This window comes from Anoplophora glabripennis, unplaced genomic scaffold (genome assembly GCF_000390285.2).
Source record: "Anoplophora glabripennis isolate ALB-LARVAE unplaced genomic scaffold, Agla_2.0 scaffold49, whole genome shotgun sequence".
Classification (NCBI taxonomy): Eukaryota; Metazoa; Arthropoda; class Insecta; order Coleoptera; family Cerambycidae; genus Anoplophora; species Anoplophora glabripennis.
In genome coordinates, this window is record NW_019417201.1 from 917278 (window position 1) to 938851 (window position 21574).

Here is a 21574-nt window from a genome sequence, read left to right on the forward strand (position 1 = left end):
TTTTCGAGTTATCGAAAGAGTATTATTTTCCTTCTTCAATGTGGTCGTATTATTCCATAGTGAAAGCAACCCTACCAGCAAAAAATTACGTTGACATCAGTAAATATAAAAAACTTACGGCTTTTTCAAAACAAAAAGGAAGAAATCATATTTTTAAGATAACATAACATAAAACGCACCGCAGAAATGAGAGATCCCCCAAATCTAAAGCCAAAGGCTGTATGGAAGGGGGCAGACAAACACCCATTATCCATTGATATTGCCAGTGCCGATACCGGGGATCGAACCCGGACCAGAATAGGAAATCTGGCCGAGAAATGCTTACCACCATGTGCTCGACTGACTACGCTACCGTGGTGATATTCCAATTATAATAATGCTGTGTCTGCCACCTCTGGATATGCCTTAAGAGAAATGGCCTTGACAGACATGCTTCGCCTCAAGAACGTTGGATGTACGATGCGGAGAAGTTAGGAGTTGCCTATGGAACGGGGTCGTCAGGAAGACGCCCCTTCTGCAGGCAGACACCGACAGTATTTCTCTCCGGTTTGCGTTCGAAAAACCCTCCATCGTATTCATTAAGAGACAGGAGGAGACCGACCACGAAGATGTAATTAACATCTTTACAGGCAGATCAAAAAGGAAGGTGCAGGATGAATATATTTCTAAATCCTTGCATATCCAGGGGCCGCCTAGCCGGGTGTCTTGGCCGGTGAATTTAGATCTTCCGAGTTAAGCATCACGGACGCAGGCTCGAACTTGGATGGGTGACCTAAGGCAGGCTCGGGGATATGGCTGTAGCAGCCTACCAGAGGCCTGGGTCTGAATAGAGCAATAAATCTCTGTAACTCAAGACCATGTTATCATACATAAAAATTGTACGAGACTTTGCCACCAAGCCACCCTTGTAGTAATAGGATGGTTTGAAGAAAAGTACTCGAGTAAGGACAAATGTGGTACAAACGGAATTAGCAAGTATAACCATAGCCGTTAAAGAAATCGCCCGTAGGCACATTACGGGTAAAACCATTAGAATCGACATAGATAATAATCCTCAAACATTTTCAATAGAAACTCTGAATTTAGGAATTAAATTTTATAATGTGTCAGTGTGCACATTCACGTTTAATACTTATTTAACAAAAGTAAATTTGTTTTGTATTTGTTGTTACTTTTCTGTTTACTTTGCCATAAGTTGATAAGTGATAAGTTACAACTTCGTTTTTTTTAATTATAATTTTTTTGGGTTGGCGATACAATTTTCTACGCACGTCAGTAAAGTGTCTTTATCGAACTCGCCTATTACTCGCCTCGCTCGGCTCATAATCTCAGACTCGTTCAATAAAGCATCACTTTACTGACTTGTTATTGTTTTTATTGCACTTGCAACACTGGTTGCTACAAATACAATATTTTGTCTTCGTTTATACCTGAAAGGTTTCTGGGTGAAGAAATACAATCTATACAAATACAATTTATTAATGTTATTAAAAATACAACAGTTATTAAAAATTTCCATCAACATATTACAAAAAACTTACCTCTTAAGAAATTAAATTAACATCCTTACAAAATTTCTCAACATTAACGTATAACTTTAGGCGAGTCCTTTCGCTCGCGACATTCGGATTACGTCAAATCGAAGCAGCGCATTGGTCGAGTTTGAAAAATTAAGGCAGATTTTTTAATTCAACCAGCGAGCTGCTCCGATTTCAGGTTGTAATCTTAAGGTCATGAACGAAAGAATGCAGCTTGTATGTGGCAAATGGCATAATGAACACTTTTTAAGTCCGTTCGTGTTACAAATGTAACTAAATTTAACGGAAACCTATGGATTTTAAAGGACTTTTATGATATTTATTAATTCATTACAATTTTCCGACGTTCTATTTTTTTTAGCTTAAATTTCGACTAAAACGCAATCACATTTGAACTAGAGACCGTGAATCCGCCACACCACACACGCCTAGTATTAATCCCTACATTAACTATTTTGTTAAATTAACATTACACCTACGTTTAAATTAAAATATAATACAAATACAAATTATTCCGTCTCGTAAAACAAGTAAAGTCAGTCAGCCTTATCAGAAATCCGACTTCCAACGACGAATATGGATAAGGCAAGTCACATGAACAGTAAAAACGTCTATGGAGGGGGGCTAAATAAGTTTGAATATGCACATACGTCTGTGCATTAATCGAAATCCTGCTACTACCTTTGAACTGTTACAGTATAATAAATACGAGTAATAACTAAAAGGATATTTTACCTCCCCCAACTATAAAAAAATACAAATACAAATACATAAATTAATAAGAATCAGGTTCTCAGTTCTACAATGTACAAAATTAATTTAACTAGACCAGTCGGTCGCTGGCGTTATAGCTTTCAAGAACGGCGGACCGCTTACGGGCGAATCGGGGAATCTCTGCATGTATCTCTCTAAACGCAAATATTTAACGGTGACCAAATGCCCTGCATACCTAAAAGAAAGGAGAAATACATATTTTCAAATATAATGCAAATTTTCTTCAAATCTTCAGCTTCTGGGCTAATCCTTACGATTCAAAAGGCGTACAAATATTATGATTTCACTTACCACCACCCGTGGAGGTTCCTGTAAGCGACGGCGGCGTCCTTGGGGTCGGCGCACTTGATGTAAACGCAGTTGGAACTGGTGTCGACAGCGCAATGAAGAATACGGCAGTGGTGTGCGCACTTGCTCAAGACGGCTTCCCTTATTATGTGCGTGTTGCGGTCTCCGTCCTCCACCATCCCGCGTATCTTGAGGCAGGGGGTCGGCGAACACGGCAGGCTGTTCACGGACCCCACCTGGGTCTCGAACGCCTGGCCTTGCCAGCTCTTGTTCCTAGGGGACCTAAAAGAGACGTTACAGTGTTTATACGCCTAAATTATATAATTATAAAATTCTAGTGTTAATTCTCAGCAACTCCTTTGGAAAATGAAACAACCGATTAAAGAAACCAATTTTATTTAATAGTTAATATAAATAAATATAAATATATGAAAAATACATGAAAAATAAAAGCTGTTCCTATAAATAATGTTAATCACAAAGTTACTAGCGCATATTAACTAATTTGATTTATGAACTGTTTTTTTTTTATTGCGTTCATAGACCAAACGTAGTAATTTGAAAAAAAATATGCAGTGTGTACAGATTTGATCCGGAACGCCAGTGTAGAATTTTACAGGGTGGGGCGATTTTAATGTCAATTGTTTTCAGAGTAGGGAGTGCACAGACACACGTATGGGACATATTTCTAAGGAGATATGTAATGTTATCTCGTGGCATGCTATGATTTTTTTAATAATGATGTTTTTGGAAAATCGTATTACGGATTTTTTTATTAAAAATTTGATGACACTGCGTTATTCAGCACCGTTTAAAATTCAAATACCCAAAATTTCATTAATTTATGTCATTGCATGTTATTTTAATGAGCCTCAAAGTTGCAAAATCTGAAAATTCTTATTTTAGTTTGAAAATATATGGAGCTTTTAGAAATGAATAAAAACAGTAAAATACAATTTAAAAAGGTCGAAATATCATGTTAAGAAAGAAAAAACGATATGAGTACCATTACATTTTAAAATTAGGTAAATTATCTAAAGACAACTTTTATAACTCGGGAAGAAATTTATTTTTTCTTGTTTCATCAGTTGCTGTGAAAAACAAATAATATTGTGAAATGTCAAATCATGACATCTATTAGAACGCTTTAATTACGGCTTTGTTTTGTGAGAAATATTTTGCTAGTACCTAAAATAAAAATGGATGTAAGAATTACTGAAAAAATTTTTTAAAAAACATTTATACGGATGAAGCTACATTTTTTACTAACGGGATAGTAATTTCACAAATTACTGGTTATTGGTCGTCTGAAAAACCCCATTATGTAATTAACTGTTTATTTTGTTTTTTCTTTCTTAACATGACTTTTCAACCCTTTTAAATTGTATTTTATTGTTTTTATTCATTTCTAAAAGCCCGCTATATTTTCATAAGAATTTTCAGTTTTTGGGACTTTGAGGCTCTATAAAAAAAAACATGCAACGACATAAATTAATGAAATTTTGGGTGTGTTGAATAACGCAGAGTTGTCAAATTTCTAATAAAAAAATCCCTAGCAAGATTTTCCAAAAACATCATTATTAAAAAAATCATAGCAAGCCACGAGATAACATTATCTCCTTAGCAATATGTCCCATACGTGTGTCTATGAACTCCCTACTCTGAAAATGATTGACATTAAAATCGCGCCACCCTGTAAAATTCTACATGGACGTTCCGGATCAAATCTGTACACACTGTATATCTATAATTATAAACATAAAATATAAGAATCTTAATACTTCGTAAAGGTATATACAGGGTGTTTCAAAAAACGTTCCGCTAATTTCTAGGGTAAATAGAATATTAAAAAATAATGTTAGTTTGATTAATAAACATGTGTCCAAAAATGCATCCTTCAGAAGATACGGCTCTGTAAAAGGGGCCCCAAAAATTCTTTTTTTTTAATTATCTCTGAGACGGTTTAAGATAGCTAAATGAAATTTAGACCACAAATAGGTTTGATTAGGTCTTGAAAGTTACTGCTGACAAACTTTTAATATTTTGTACAGGACCATCCCTGGAGGGGGGGTGCCACTTATTTTGCCCCCAAACTTCTTTTTACGGGGACATTTTTAATATTTTGGTAAAAAATAAAATTTTTTTAACAATTTGCCATAAAAAAGGTACTCCTGCTTAAAGTAAAAAAAATTACCGGTTTTGGAGTTATTTGAGGTTTTAACTTGTTTTACCTAAAATAAGAAAATAATTTGGTTTACTTTTATTAAGTAGGCTTAGACTGCAGATTTTTCTTGTTTGACAGATTGGTTTGACACATTGTTGTTGATAGTTTTGGTTTGTTTAACAAGTAATAACGCTTTTAAAAGCTTTGAAAATGAATATGTACACTAATAGTGACTATACCGATATGTTGTTAACATTGGGGGAATGTAATGGTAATGCTAAAGCGGCGAAAAGAAGATATGCGGAAAAATTTCCAGGAAGAACTGTTCCGGATGCAAAAACATTTTTGAATTTAGAGAGAAGATGCCGTGATACTGGAACCTTTAAACCAAAAAAGGTAAATTCTGGAAGACCACGAGTGGCAAGAATTCCTCAAACAGAAGAAAATATTTTAAATGTAGTTGTTGCGGATCCTACGATAAGTGTAAGAAATGTGGCAAGGGCAAGTAACACAAGTATTTCTAGTGTACACCGTGTATTAAAAGAACAATTATTGCACCCATTTCACTACAGGCAAGTACAAGAATTATTGCCTGAAGATCTCTTTTTGAGAAGTGACTATTGCGAATTATTACAAGCAAGAAAGAGACAGAGTCCTGATTTTTTACAAAATATTCTTTTCACCGATGAATCAACTTTTACTAGACAAGGTATGTTTAATAGTCATAACAGTCACTTCTGGGCCGATGAAAATCCAAAGGTTAAACGTATAAGGCATTATCAACATAATTTTAAGTTGAATGTTTGGGCTTCTACAATAGGCAACCGCCTTGTTGCCTACCATATTTTTGATGGAAATTTAAATGGTGATGTTTACTATGAATTTTTGGATAATCGTTTATTTCCGTTATTAGAAGATTTGCCTCTTGATCTAAGAAGAAATATGTTTTTTATGCATGATGGGGCCCCACCTCATTTTAGTTTACAAGTTAGAAGATGGCTTAACGAACATTTCCCAAATCGTTGGATTGGTCGGGGTGCCGATGCTCCTATCCACTGGCCACCACGGTCCCCTGACCTAAATCCCTTGGATTTTGTTGTGTGGAGTTTAGTTAAAGAAAAAGTATATTCCAGCGAAATAAATTCCATTGAAGAACTTCAAGCAAGAGTTGAAAATAATTTAAGAATGTTAATTCAAGAACCACAGCCACTTGAAAGAATTATGTTTTCCCTAGAAAAACGTTTAAGATTATGTATTCGGGAACATGGTGGACATTTCGAACATTTAATGTAAAAATCCATACCTACTTATTCAATATTTTTCTGTTTGTTCTGTGTTATTTGTTGTTTTTTTAATAGTTTCCTTTGTTTATTCTGTGTAAGTGTCATGCAATTAAAACCTCTTTTAAGCTCAAAATAATTTGCTCTAATTTATACTTGTTGTTTCTGAAACAGTCATTATTCCCTGCGTTTATTTATTATCATTATTTTATTTTTATTAATTCGGTCAGTATTACTTGCTAAAACCTCAAATAACTCCAAAACCGGTAATTTTTTTGACTTTAAGCAAGAGTACCTTTTTTATGGCAAATTATTTAAAAAATATTATTTTTTACCAAAATATTAAAAATGTCCCCGTAAAAAAAAGTTTGGGGGCAAAATAAGTGGCACCCCCCCTCCAGGGATGGTCCTGTACAAAATATTAAAAGTTTGTCAGCAGTAACTTTCAAGACCTAATCAAACCTATTTGTGGTCTAAATTTCATTTAGCTATTTTAAACCGTCTCAGAGATAAATAAAAAAAAAGAATTTTTGGGGCCCCTTTTACAGAGCCGTATCTTCTGAAGGAGGCATTTTCGGACACATGTTTATTAACCAAACTAACATTATTTTTTAATATTCTATTTACCCTAGAAATTAGCGGAACGTTTTTTGAAACACCCTGTATATAAGGTATGTGTATATATATATTGTTCAGAGAAGTTTAATTTTGGGATATCATGTGGTAATCCACATTAAAAAAATTTTTAAGAGTGTATACTCCTAGATTGTCAAAATTCAGTAGTTTTCTAGATACTTATTGATTAAAACAAAAATAAACAATGTAGTGTTTTCTTAAACGGGATAGCTTCAACATATTTTTAATTTTTTTAAATTTTAATCTAAATTACCTAAAGAATGATTTTTGTTATGTGATGTTGTAAAAGTAGTATCCCAAAATTAATCCTATGTACACTCGGCAATAAAAATTAAAGGAGCAGAAAAAATTCCAAATTTTTTTAGTGATTTTGAAAGGCTGTAATTTTGTGAATAATGGTCGTATCGAGAAAAGAAAAGAATCTTGAAGATTCTAGTTTTGAAATCTTGAGTTGAAAAATTTTGTTTGAGCATCATTCTCGACGCAATCAAAAGAAATAATGTGAGGCAAAAACTTTACAATTTTCTTTTCAAAACTACGTGAGTTCAGACAATTTTATTCTGGCTTAATGCCAAGACCATTTGGCCTGATTCGTCAGCTTCAATTTGGTTTATGGGTTTTCGAAAGTTGAATCAATTCTCTTCAAAGACCTTTTGTTATGTTTGAAAAAACCAATTTTTTTTCATGCTCAGCATTAACTTGGAAAAGTGCCAAAAAAAATACTTTTTCTGCCGTTTTGGAAAATCAACGACTACTTATTAAGAAAGGTACCAATGTTTGTAGGTATTTTTTTAGTTCAATACAGGCCCATAAGGCCTGTAAATTTTGAAATCGATTGGTCGAACCGGTTTCCTTTCCTGAATCGTCAAGTTTTATAAAAAATTAAAAGAGCAGATTTGTTGCTCAATAAACATCAATTAATAATTAAGATGACTTTTCCAAAACTTTTTTTTTTAATTAAAAATTTTGTTTTCTTTACATTTGAAATATTAAATGTAAAATTGTAAAAAAGAGGAAGCAAAAAAATTAAAAAAAAATAAAAAATTGATTTTTTTTCAGAATTGAATTAAATTTTTCAAAATTTTGATTTTCTTTTCTCAGTATTCAGAGTATTTAACGCGAAAAATAAAGCAAAAAACATTCTTTCATCTAAATCATTAATTAAGCAAAAAACCTGCTGCGTAAATTTTTTATAAAAATGACGATTCAGGAAAGAAAAATGCTCTACCGATCGATTTCAAAATTTACAGGCCTCATGGGCATATATTGAGCTAAAAAAACCATACAAATATTGGTACTTTTCGGAATATTTGCAAAGCAGTCGTTGAAGAAGATTGATTCAGGTTTCTATCACCTGCCTTCCGTTCGCTGTAGGATCATTTGTTCATGAGATATCGACGATCATAAAAAAATGGTGACTTTTCATTCAATAGCTCGCACAGAAAATAGAAGAAAAAAACAAATTAAAGCTGTTGAATAATCCTAAATGACCCTGGCATCGATTAAGCCAGAAAAAATTTTTCAGAGCAGTTTTGAAAAAAAAAAAATTGTAAAATGTTTGCCTTGCATTATACTTTTGATTGAGCCGAATGATCCTCAAAAAAATTTTTCATGTCAAAACCAGAAACTTTTTTTTCACCATACGACTATTATTCACGAAATTACAGCCTTTCAAAAAACACTAAAAAAAAGCTTGGAAATTTTTCTGCCCTTTTAATTCTTTTGCTGCGTTTAAGTTTAATAGTTGCAGATATATTAAATATAATATTCGAAGATATTTAAACGTCTATATAGATTTTAACACAAAACAAAGTTTCGAATTCTCTTAAAACTAATGAATGTAACGAAACGTTTAATTCCATTTTATTTATTATTATGGAAAATTAAGATTGAAACAAGTTAATGTTAGTTGAGTTGTACTTAACTTTTTTTTGGTACAAGTACATGTCTTTCGATTCAATACAAAGCTTTATATCCTGCATTGAGAGAAAATTAAATAATAAAAGACTAGTTAAACATCGAATCAATTTTTTAATTGAAATTGTCTACTTCTCGTTTAAAATAGCGGGTAATAAATTCTCGAAATAAAACTGTTCCAGTTTCGGAAACATTTTATTCCAACATTCCTGATCCTTCATGATCTTCTCGTACAGCAATCCCAATGGCGTCCAAACGACAAAATAACAATACTTTCTCCCCGTGACGAAGAGTTGCCCCTGCACTTGATAGTAATATTTATCGGTCCTCTTCAAAGTTAAGCAACCGTTTTCGAAAACAGCGAATTGTATCTGCTTTTGTTTTATAGCCTCTTCCGGCGTCAGATCTCTTGCCTTATAAGGGCATTTCACTTCGACGAGGGCATCGTCTCCTATGAGCCCGTCGGGCGAGGCTGCCAAAAAGGGGTAGTCTTGATGAATGATGAGTCCGCAACTGACTACGCATTGTCCCATAATTTTTTCAAAGTCTTTAATGGCGTTAGTTTCATTTTCGTTTCCATACCTTGTAAAAACGTTACCAGTAAAATTTGAATGTAGCAATTCCTTTACTACGTTACTCCGATCGGTTTTATCTAAGAGTTTGAAAATTCGTCCGAAATTAGAGGCAGTTAATCTCATTCTTCTCTCTTCATACCACAAGGAATCATCTTTCTGATTCACGGTCAATTTAGATATTTTATCAATTTCGTCAGCGGTTTTTTCGAGTTCTTTAAGAAAATTATGTTTCTTCGTCTCGTAATCGAAATCAACACTTTTATTTTTCTTAGGCGTAGAAGTGCGTAACATTTTTTCCTCAAACGACTTTTGCATACTCTTCTCACTATCCGTCAACGAATTGTTATAAATCTCAAAAATCTCATCGAGGTAATAATTATACGCCTCACCCGAGACCGCCGGGATATGCAAAGCACTGCAAATTTCGTTTAAATGGTACAGACTTAACCCCAAACTCACTACGCCAGCGACCAGAGCCATGTTTACGTTCATTAGATCAGAAGTGGGATCTTCGCTACACACGGGGTGTTCCTTGCCGCAACGATTGCAGCGCAACAACAAAATCGATAGGAATCCGTCGCGTACCTCATTTTTAATCTCGATGTCTTTGCTAGAGCAGAAGTACAGTTTTTTGTGCGGGAATTTTAACACTTCCGTTATCAAATACTGAGCGTCGACGATCCTTCTTCCTTGCCGGTAAATATAATCGGATCGGTCCCTGCAAAATAGATAAAATTAAAAATGACCAACCTTAACATAACGTGGATTAAGTGTAATATTTACATAACGAGTTAGATATTGTTAAGGTTGGTGGTTTTTTAAGATTATCTATCGGTTTGGTGAGCTATGTACGGGGTGCCGCAGCGGGTTTGTTAAATTTTGACCAACCACAATATTAAATTGAACGTACAGGGTGGTTTGATTTTTTTTTATGAAACCTTAGAAACAGTGGAAAAATTGAAAAATCATGATAATTTGTCATGTATATGAAATACAATGTGCTAAAAAAATTTCCTTTGGTGATGTTCGTCATAGATGTTCCCAGCCAAAGAACAGAGGCTCATCTTCTAAAACACACAGTTTTTTCTCCTTTTTCCATCTCAGAATCGAACACCTCTGACAACAATCAAATATGGTTAAGTCTAAAGACTCACTTTACCAAAGACTCACCACCAAAGTTTCAAAATATTCGGATATCAGGTGAGCGAGATATCAGGGTGGCTCCATGAAAAGTTGGACACGTATATTTATATGGTATATTTGCTTGAAAATGATTTTAAATAAAGAATCCCGCACAAAGTCAATGGAAAATGAGTCCCAGTCGACTTTCCTGAAATTGCATTATATTATAGTTTTTGACTTTCTGATTAAATTCGGGGATAGCTTAGCTATGCAAGGTCACCTGGAGGTCAGGTGAAGGTCGTTTCAAGGTCAAACTGAAGAAAAGACTTGTATTGAATTTTGACCAGTGAGCGTATAGGTTTTTGGGCTCGCAGAATCTGAATCTGGAGAGAGCGTAACCCTAAAGGTCACCTTCAAGTCAATTCAAGGTCAGTTCAAGATCAAACTAAAGAAAAGACTTGTATTGAATTTCAACCAGTGCGTATATAAGTTTTGGGGAGAGGTGACTGGATTCAAGGATAGCTTAGCCCTACAAGGTCACATTTTGGTCAAGTCAAGATCATTTCAAGGTCATTCCTTTCACGTATTCAGGTTCAATGACCTCAAAAGCATACATACTTACATTTGTGAAAGGCCTTTTCTTTACTTTGACCTTGAAATGATCTTGGCTTGACCTTAATATGACCTTTAGGGCTAAGCTATCCCCGAATTCAGTTCCCCCCTCAAAAAAAAACTTATATAAGCACTGGTTGAAATTCAGTACAAGCCTTTTCTTTAGTTTGATTTTGAAATGACCTTGAATTGGCTTGAAGGTGACCTTTAGGGTTACGCTATCTCCAGATTCAGATTCGGAGAGACCAAAAACCTACACCCACTGGTCAAAATTCAATACAGGTCTTTTCTTCAGTTTGACCTTGAAACGACCTTTACCTGACCTCCAGGTGATCTTGGATAGATAGAAAGTCAAGAATATGCACATACTGCAATTTCAGCAAAATCGACTGGGATCCATTTTCCGTTGATTTTGTGCGGGGTTCTTCGTGTGGTCTCAAACGCAATAAATTGCGTATTTGTGTATTTTCTAGCTGTAGTAATTTTTTTGTCATTACAACAACTGCATGTTATCACCAACAAAACGTCACTTGAACTATCTAAGGAATTATTTATATCATTAGGAAAGTGTAACTGAAACACAAAAATGGATAATAGTACCCAACTCAGCTTTACACGGGACTGGACGATCCTGGTGCTGCCATCTGACAACCGATGCCCCTAACGCAAATTTCGCCTCTTTGTCGGTATACTTAGTCAGAACATTTTGACATACAGGTGGTATTTGTGTCGTTACAGTAACAGCAGTCGACAGTATGGGTCTTTCAAGATGAGCCAAATCCAACAAAAGCCGTGCGCGCACGAAGGTCTTCTAAACAAATGGTCGTCTCTATTTTCGAAAAAACCAGTCACGTGGTAACTGTACCATTAGGTTAACGCTGAATGGTACACAACCATTCGTTTGCCAGAAGTCTTCGGGAAAAGAAGGGAATTCCTGACAATGTGAACTCTCGCACATCTGTTCAAACAAGAGACTTTTCGAGAACTGGAAAAGTCGAATTGATGAGTCGTCCGCCGTACAGGCCTGATTTGGCATCCATTGATTTTTTTTTATACCAGCATTTCAAACATAAATTAAGACGAGATTATCGTTTTTCGACCCCTGTAGAAGCACCTGATGCGTTCGAAATGCATGTTTTGGAGATACCTGGATCTGAATGGAAAAAGTGAATCGAAAATTGATTCAAGTGCATGAAAAATATTTTGAAAAACAAACGATTGATAATGGCAACCCTCGTACTATCCAGTTGAGATAATTTCTAATTCTTCTTTCCAACAAAATACCGTTACAAAATGCCGTCACAGAAATACCGAGACCCGTCGCTAACTTGTATAACAAACGTTATGTTTTCGTAATTTAACTGTTTCTAGTTTGATAAAAAAAACGTAACCACCCTATGTGCAGTTAACACGACATTAAAAAGGAAGACTTACCCGCTTATGCTGAGATTTGCGCTACCGATCCACCTCCACACCTCGAAAGGCTCCCCTTGGACCTCCTGGATTTCCGTTCGGACCCTGGACTCGTTCTCGTTGATATATTTCACCGCCTTCGCCCAAGTCCTTTCCTTACCTGAAACAGGAACGATCAAGTGAGACGGGTCCAGTTTAACATAAGGAGAGACGCGCTCACCCTGCCTATCTTTCACCGGCAGGATCATGTCCCTCACGTGATTTATAACCACGTAGTTCTCGCCGCCGTCTTCCGAAGCGTTCGTTTGCAAAATGTCGATGATTTTCTCCACCATAAAACCGATCTCATCCTTCTGTTTCTGCTCATGGTGTTTGTAATACTTGAACCCCAAATTCAGGAGGTAGAGCAGGCCGAACGTCACCCCGATAAACAACAAACTGTTAAATACTATGGAGAAGGTGTTGTAAAACCTGCACCTCCAGGGCAAGTCGGGTCGAAGCATTACCAAACTGGTAATTTTCGTCCTGTAGTTAAAAACCACTTTTTCCTACGATATAAAAGAGAAAATTGTTTACACCGTTACAGTCGAAAAGAGGTTTATGGCTTACCATGTTCTCTGCTATATCGGATTCGCTGACTAAGCCGTTATTATTTTCCGTTTGCGCCACGTTTATATTCCAATCGGGATTGTAAAAGCTCAATATTTCCAAATTTCTCAAGTCGGTCCTTATCTGATGTTCATCCTAAAACCGAAATAAAAATTAACGTATGCGATTTTTAATTATCCGATAACGGCTTTACCTTTATTCCAAAATTCGTCTTACAAAACGTTACGATTTCGGGCTCCGTCATGTGCGCCTTCAGTTTCATATCGAAGCATCTGTTTGCGATCGCTCTCTTCTGCAATTCCGGCTTTACGACGTTCAGCAAATGAATGGCGGTTACGACGTCGTCTTCGAACACGCAGTTTATGCCTTTCTTCGATGTTATGTCTGTACTATCACAGCGTGGAATATTTATACCTGCAAAAATTAAACATGTGCTTATGCGAAGAGAAATATGAACACTATAAAATCAAAATTTATTTAATTTTGTCTAATGCAAAAAGGTAGTTTATTGTATACAAGGTGTCACAAAAATGTAGGCCGTTACTTCGGGAATGTACTCTCTAATTTTTGAGATACATGGTGTTAAAAGTTTTAAAAAAAAGTATCTCCAAAACTAGATAAACGATACTTCAATCGATAGCTTACTAATTAAATGTAAAATTCAATGAGTTGACATAACGCATCGGTCAAAAAGTCCCGAGACTAACCCACAGATGGCACCACAAATCAAAAATTCTTGTGTGTTAGACAGTACTAACCTTCAAAAGAAACGTGTCAAACATGTCACAAAGCTTTGACACTTTTCTGTTGAAGGTTAGTACTAACACGCATGTATTACATTTGTGCCGCCATCTTTGGGTTAGTTCCAGGCCGTTTTCACCAATATGTTAACCGTATACAAGCTAGTGACAGAAATGCCGAGGTACACCAAAAACTACAAAATTTTGACAATCCTAAGTATTCCAGAAATGTTATCGGTGTATTTGATCCCTATCTGTGCTTCCAAGAAGAAACATTTCCCCACTTTATTCGAAAAACGAGCTATTTTCGATTTTTTAAGATTAAAATAAATTTACCTCAAAAATGTGAGTCGCTACTTGCAGAACACATTCTGATGGACACAAAATAAACTTATTGAATGTTTTCCTTTGCTTAGCAAGTTCCATCTTAAAAATAAGAAAGTTTGGGACACGTATTTACATACTCTTTTTAATTTGTGACGAGTAGAATTCGATGAGTAGAATATGATCCCAAAGCGGTAACCCACATTTTCGAGACACCCTGTATGTATTCACTGGTTTTTTCCACTGCCAAAAAGTATGTTATAAATTACATATATTTTTTGCTTTAGTACATAAAGTATTTGATTTTGCGGTAAGAATGAAGTATTCCTTTTAACAACTAGTGCATATTAATTATTTATGTAACAAAAAAAACACCAGTGCACTAGTGTTATATACACTAGTGTATTTTTAAAACACTAGTGCACAATGTATTTCATTTTATGAACTAGTGTCTGAAACACAATAGGACAGTGTCTACTATTATTTCCGTTTTCATTAAATTATTGTTACATGAAATACACTAATGTGACAGTATAAAATGTGGTGATGGCAAAATGTCATCTAACCCAATGAGTATCATCAGTATGGTCATGACAAAACAAATTTATTTTTCTCACTAGCACCAAAAATATTCACTTTGCGCACTAGTGCATAAGATGTGCACTTTACGCACTAGTGTGAAAAGGGTACATTTTATGTATAGTATAGAGTGTGTGTGCATTTTCCACAAGGTAGTAAATAATATTTCTTCATTAAAACGTCCCAATAAGAAAACTGCGCACTAGTGTGTACATATTACACACTAGTATGCAATGTATTTCATTTTACGCACTAGTGCCTAAAAATCAATTAGTAAGCCTATTATTATTTCCCGGTTTTCCTTAAATTATTGTTGCATGAAATACACTAGTGTGACAGTTTAAAAAGAAGTGTTGGCGAAATATCATCTAACCCAACAAGTATCATCAGTACGGTCACCATGATAAAACAAATTTTTTCATTTTCTCACTAAGATATTCACTTTGCGCACTAATGCGTAAGATGAGGACTTTACGCACTAGTGTGAAAAGGGTAGATTTTATGTATAGCACAGAGCGTGCGTGCATTTTTCACGGGAATGTAAAAAATCTTTCTTCATTAAAACTACCCAATAAGAAAACTGCGCACTAGTGTGCAATGTATTTTAATTTTTTGCATTAGTGCCTAAAATTCAATTAGTCTATTATTTCTTTGTTTTTGTTAAATTATTGCGGCATGAAATACACTAGTGTGACAGTTTAAAAGGTAGTGATGGCCAGATGTCATCTAACCCAACATGTATCATCAGTACGGTTACCACGATAAAACAAATTTATTATTCTCACTAGTACCAAAGATGTTCACTTTGCGCACTAGTGGGTAAGATGAACACTTTACGCACTAGTGTGAAAAGGGTACATTTTATGTGTAGTACAGAGCGTGCGTGCATTTTCCAAAAGGTAGTAAAATGTCTTTCTTCATTAAAACTACCCAATATGAAACCTGCGCACTAGTGTGTACATTTTACACACTAGTGTGCAATGTATTTCATTTTTTGCACTAGTGCCTAAAATTCAATTAGTAAGTCTATTATTATTTCCCCGTTTTCGTTATCTATACCACTAGTATGACAGTTTAAAAGGCCATGATGACACAACAAATTTATTTTTCTCACTTTGCTCTCTAGTACATAAGATATGCACTTTACGCACTGGTGTGAAAATGTTAGATTTTATGTATATTACAGAGCATGCCTGCACTTTCCGTAGTAAAAAGTCCTTCATTAAAATTACCCGATAAGAAAACTGCGCACCAGGTGTACATTTTACACACTAGTGTGCAATGTATTTCATTTTATGCACTAGTGTTTAAAATTCAATTATGTCTATTATTTCCCTGTTTTCGTTACATTATATCACTAGTATGACAGATTAAAAAGTCGTGATGACAAATTTATTTTTCTCACTAGTGCCTAAGATATACACTTTACGCACTAGTGCATAAGATGTGCACTTTACGCACTAGTGTGAAAAGGTTAGATTTTATGTATGGTACAAAGCGAGGGTGCATTTTTCACAGGGTAGTAGTCTTTCTTCATTCAAACGGCCTATTAAAAAACTGTGTCAATAAAACTAGGTTCCCTGCCACGAATTTAATAACCAATAAATATTTTGGCTGCAGGTAAATACAATAAAACAGGAGGAAGGTGCAATAAAAATAAAGAAAACAACCGGCGAAAGCAAAATATTTATTGTTTATTAAAAACAGTACAAGATAAAAAGAGGATATAAGTATAAAAAAAACACCACAATTCACAAAACCATTTAAAAACTACGAAAGCAAATCCAAAAACCTTAACGGCTAATCGGCTAATCTCTTAAATGAATATTCCACATGAGCTTAATAAAAATAATGAAACACAAGATCCCCATATTTGCAATAATAAATAACAATCGTGCAGGACTTGCGGGAAATTGATTAGAAATGTCGTCTGGTGAAAGTTGTACTTTTTACTTCGAAAATTCAATTTAAAAATGCTTATTTACTGCTTTGAATAAGGGTTGATCTTACCAGCTGGTATGACGGATGTATCCGATCTCATTCCCAGATACATGATCGCCAAAAATATAAAGAACAGGGCCGCGCCAGCCAGTACCGCGAACGACACAAAATTGTTCTTCAGGATGCTGTTCTGGTTCGATTTGTAGTCGTACGTGGTGTCTCTTCCCCTCGCAGCCCTGTAACTGAAAACAAACGATTTGTTTTAACTCGCGGATTATTTTTTCGGTTCAAACCTAACGTTACATGAATACGATAAGGAAAAGTTAAATTATTTATTTACAAATAAAGAGAAACAAACAGTTTTGATGTGAACGTCTATAAAATCGTTTATGTAAACGAGTGTCATCCAAGATTTAAGACCTAACGAAAATACTTTGCAAAAATAAAAAAATTCACGTCAAGATTTTTTCTGCTTTATTTTATTTTATGGTAGAATCTTAAAAAGTGGCAAACACGCAATCGGCTGCAAATTACGGCTAAAAGTCAATGAATTAAATTTAAACCGTAACAATCTTAAATATTGTAAGTGACGAATAGGAGGATAAATGTGATCTTTAATTGCTAAAATAATTTAATAGCCTACGCTTTCTATTATATCAATATATTTTATATAGTTTGGAGACCAAATAACTGAATACAGGCTGTTACAAATTCGCTTCTCGCTGCAGGGATGTCGGAAACGGTAAGAGGTACGAAGTAGCTTAAAAGGGGACAAAGTTGCTTAATCAGGGGACCAACATTATGCATTATTATCTAAAAAACCAAGGCTAACATGATTAGTTTTTTGAAATATTTGAAAAAACCGAAATTTTGGAAATCCGTTTTTGTTTCATTTCAGCTATTGTTTGAGGTGCTATTGAAAAAAGATGAACACTTTCTCATAGCCACTTTTTGCCCTCTATCGAATGGCATAATCAATTTTTATATGTAACGTTTCGTCTCTCCAGGACTATCATCAACTTCATTTTTTTAAATACAACCCTAGAAATTTTATTACGATTTTTGCAAGCCTTTAAGACCCCCCAATATTGTACTGCCTCAGCCCGAACTGGATTCAGACGTTTTGTCTCGAAAAATTCATCTTCAGTGTATTCGTTCCAAATTTATCTAAATTTTTTATTTAGATTTCTTTGTTTATTGAATTATCGTACACTGTAAGTATCATTAGACCCTGTGAAATCCATCTAGTTATTTAAACTATTACCACCACACCTTAAAATAACACATTATTAGTTTTATTCCCGTGTCAATAGTTATTTCTAGGCTTCTGGAGTGCTCAAAATTCAAACAAATTCCAATCTATTTTTTTCAGGATATTCATACAAATACATCTGACATGCTCTTTCATAGTTGCGGTTACAGATATAATAAATTCCGATATTATGCTGATCTTCATTTTCAACCTTTGCCAAAACGAAAATGTTTTTGAACATTTACTGAAAATTTTTAAAGACTAATATTCAGTTGGCGTTTTGGTTGTTCATATGCATTTTTAAGAATAAATTTGTCATAATAAAATTAAAATTGTAATATAATTCTGACGCAACAACTTATCGAGTGATGATAATAGTTATTAATAATAAATGTTTTAATGTAATGCGTGATGGTAATAGTTTAAATAACTAGATGGATTTCACAGGGTCTAACGACACTTACAGTGTACGATAATTCAATAAACAAAGAAATCTAAACAAAAAATTTAGATAAATTTGGAACGAATACACTGAAGATGAATTTTTCGAGACAAAACGTCTGAATCTGGTTCGGGCTGAAGCAGTACAGTAGTGAGGGTCATGAAAGCTTGCAAAAAATGTAATAAAATTTCCAATCGAATTTAAAAAAATGAAGTTGATGATGGTCCTGGAGAGACGAAACGTTACATATAAAAATTGATTATGCCATTCGATAGAAGGCAGTGTTCTTTTTTTTTCGAAAACTAATCATATTAGTATTGATTTTTTAGTGGCATAATGTTGGTCCTCTGATTACGCAACTTTGTCCCCATTTAAGCTACTTCATACCTCTTACCGTTTCCGAGACCCTGTAGTGAGAAACGAATTTGTAAGTCTGTATATTACCTTAAACCTAACGTGGGAATTAAAAAACATTACTATTGTGTGAAAATCACAAAATTCTTGTGATTTAATACTAACGAATCCTAAATTTTTATTAGTATCTATGAGGTATATCCACAAAGTAAGAATATTGAGACTGATGCTCTGTGGTTTTTGGTTTTTGACAAAGTTGGCAACACTGTATTCAACGCCTAAGTGTTGGGAACAGAACGCGCTCTCGTTTGTCTCAGTCAGTTGAGAACTGTTGTTGTAGTGGTATGTTGAAATTAGTGCCACTATTCCGAATCCCACCAGTGAATAATTCCTCGATTGTATTGTGACTGGTAACAAACTGTAGAAGGCCCACTACACCCCAGAGATGACAGACAGTCGATGCAGTGGCAACATCCGTCTTTACTATCAGCGAAAAAATTCAACTCTTATTTTGGCCAGAAAAATCATGGCAACTGTGTTTTGGGACCTCAAAGGGATTCTCCTCATCGACTTTTTGCCCTAGGGGAGAACAATTAATACTGTGCAGTACTGAGAAACCCTCGATCCACTATGGAGGGCCGTACAGAACAAAAAAAGGGGAATGTTAACGAAGGGAGTGTGATTGTTGCATGACAATGTACGTCCCCACACAGCTGACACCACAAAGCAACACTTGGATTCATTCGGTTGGAATAAAATCAACCATCCTGCTCACAGCCCTGATCTAGCACCTTGTGATTTACATTTTTTCTCTTCTCTGAAGGTGTTAAAAAATTGAATATTCCTACTTTGGTTATATGCCTCGTAATATTATTGTTAATGTTAATTTGGCGTCAAAAATATATTCGTAGGTATTTTATTTATTTATTTATTTATTTATACACTTAAGTTTTTCCAAAACCTTGCCAGGATAATTATATGGCGACTTTAACATTTCTTTTTTTCGAGAGTAAGTCATAAATGTACATTTATTTATATTTAAGGTTTGTTTTCCAGACACCATAAACCTAACAAAATCAGACTGATGGAATATGTGGCAATTATCAATAGTGTTTGTCTATAAATACATTTTTAAACATCCACATATAATAGGTGCAGCTAATACGATTTTTCCTGCATCATCAATAAAAATATTAAATAATACTGAACCTTAAGGTACACCACCTAAATTCTCAAATTTTTTCGATATCGATAAATACATTTATAGGCAAAACAATTTGCAATAACTTATATAAACTTACCTGCTGAGCTGGCTTCTAACGTAACCGGATCCATTTGTATCGTGCTCTTTAATAATGTCGTTCTTGTAATCGTAATCATTTTTCTGAGAGGTCATCGCTGATAATCTTTTAGTAAAGTTACTCAAAAACGGAGTCTCCTCCTTCTCCGGTGCAGGCGATGTGGAATACAAGGGCTTGTCGTACCCTAAAACAAAGTAACATAATATATTTTCCTTCAGGAAAAAATAAACAAACTTACCTGAACTGTTCAAACTGAGCCGGGATCTGATCTGATTCAGTCTGTCGGAAGCGTATTCCGAAGCCAACGACGGAGAATTGTACGAAGTTAGACGACTAGGGGAGGCGTTAGCAGTAGAAAATGAAATATTCCTCGAAGAACTGTAAGACGCATCGATCGGTTTCAGTGGAGAATATCTATTCGCTGTACTAGAAGCGTAAGAAGATGTTAATGCCGACTTTATCGGTGAACTCCTCTTGTAATCCAGGTCATTGCCTTTATTGTAACTGTTCGTTAAGATGTCCGACTCAGAATCAGATCCGGTATCAAATTCATCCTGGGCAGATTTTAAGATCTTATGCGTTCTGGTGGTAGTGGAGGATGTCGTGGTCTTTATTTCTCTTCTTGGACTGTGAGAATCCTAAAAAACAGACACATAATAATAATTACATAATATTAAACACTGGGTGGTACCTCCACTTCTGTATCATTCAAACGAGTGCTCTTCCTTCTAGTTGTAACTGAAGGAGGTTGCATTATCGGAACTGCCATAGTAGCTCGTCGGTTGTCCTTCTTCTTAGTTACTTTGAGCTCAGTATCACTATCTTCTTCACTCGAGTACCTGCCCAGTGACCTACAAATAATAAACGTTAAGATATACCCAAGCCATTAATCTTTTATTATACTTTCTGCCTCCATCAGATCCAATCTTATTCTTATTTTCCAGAAGCATTTTCAGCTTTTTGGACATCACCTTCCTTGTGGTTCCAGTGATGGGCATCACCGGGAACCCAAACTCCAACAGTTTTGTACGCAGCTCTGCATCACTGAGCTTGTCTACGTCCACCATCTAAAATATGTATATGTTGTGTATCACTTTAAGTATTACTTTGAATTCTTACCTTTGCAGAGGTTTATTTAATCTTGTTTTTAAATAAATGAAAACAACTGGAATTCTTATTATTTATTCACATTTGGGGCGAGTGTATTCTAAAGGCGGTAAACAGCGACCTTGGACTAAAAATAATTAACGCTTATTAATTACGATTATATTCATATTGTACAGAATATTGTTACTTACCTTTTAAAATTAAAAACCGGCTTATTATCTATAGGATATACTTATTACACTAATTTTTATTTCAAGCCAAGCCAACGTTCCCTCACGCAGTGTCACGCACAGCATTCCCTAAATAGAAATGACGTTATTTTTATATTTTGATTTGATCAAAAAAGCAAAATGGCGCTACATTTAAAATGGAAAATGTTGGAGGCATATTCTGTGATGTATATTCTTTAAAATATTTCAATACCTAGATGAATTTCAAAAGCTGTAATAAATACAAATTCAAAATGTTCATTTATTGTTTAATATCAAAACAAAAATTTCAAATAAAATTCCGGATCAGTAGCAAATTTTGTTAAGTGACGCAACCTTGCGTTGTGAAACGCAAGTTTATTTCTATGACGTCATCGACTAAATGGGTTTTAGAACA

The 21574-nt window shown here is 34.8% G+C and overlaps 1 protein-coding gene across 1 annotated transcript; it reads right to left on the reverse strand.

The window, feature by feature from the left end:
* Positions 1-1502: 1502 nt before the first annotated feature.
* LOC108903870 (inner nuclear membrane protein Man1) lies at positions 1503-21260 on the reverse strand. Its single transcript, XM_018706204.2, has 13 exons — positions 21160-21260; positions 20981-21095; positions 20765-20928; positions 20553-20712; positions 20100-20499; positions 19862-20045; positions 16582-16754; positions 13122-13342; positions 12929-13063; positions 12540-12867; positions 12341-12479; positions 2604-2882; positions 1503-2487 (listed from the first exon to the last, which is right to left on the reverse strand). Exons 3-13 carry the CDS (start codon positions 20926-20928, stop codon positions 2358-2360), a joined length of 2313 nt encoding a protein of 770 aa, XP_018561720.1. The 5' UTR covers positions 20981-21095; positions 21160-21260; the 3' UTR covers positions 1503-2357.
* Positions 21261-21574: the final 314 nt, after the last annotated feature.

Excerpts from the sequence above, each read along its gene's own strand:
- LOC108903870 (XM_018706204.2), bottom strand. The coding sequence starts at position 20,928 with ATGGTGGACGTAGACAAGCTCAGTGATGCAGAGCTGCGTACAAAACTG. Across the intron at positions 13,343-16,581 it reads TACATCCGTCATACCAGCTG|GTATAAATATTCCACGCTGT; the intron begins GTAAGATCAACC and ends TAATTTTTGCAG. Across the intron at positions 2,488-2,603 it reads AGGAACCTCCACGGGTGGTG|GTATGCAGGGCATTTGGTCA; the intron begins GTAAGTGAAATC and ends CCTTTCTTTTAG.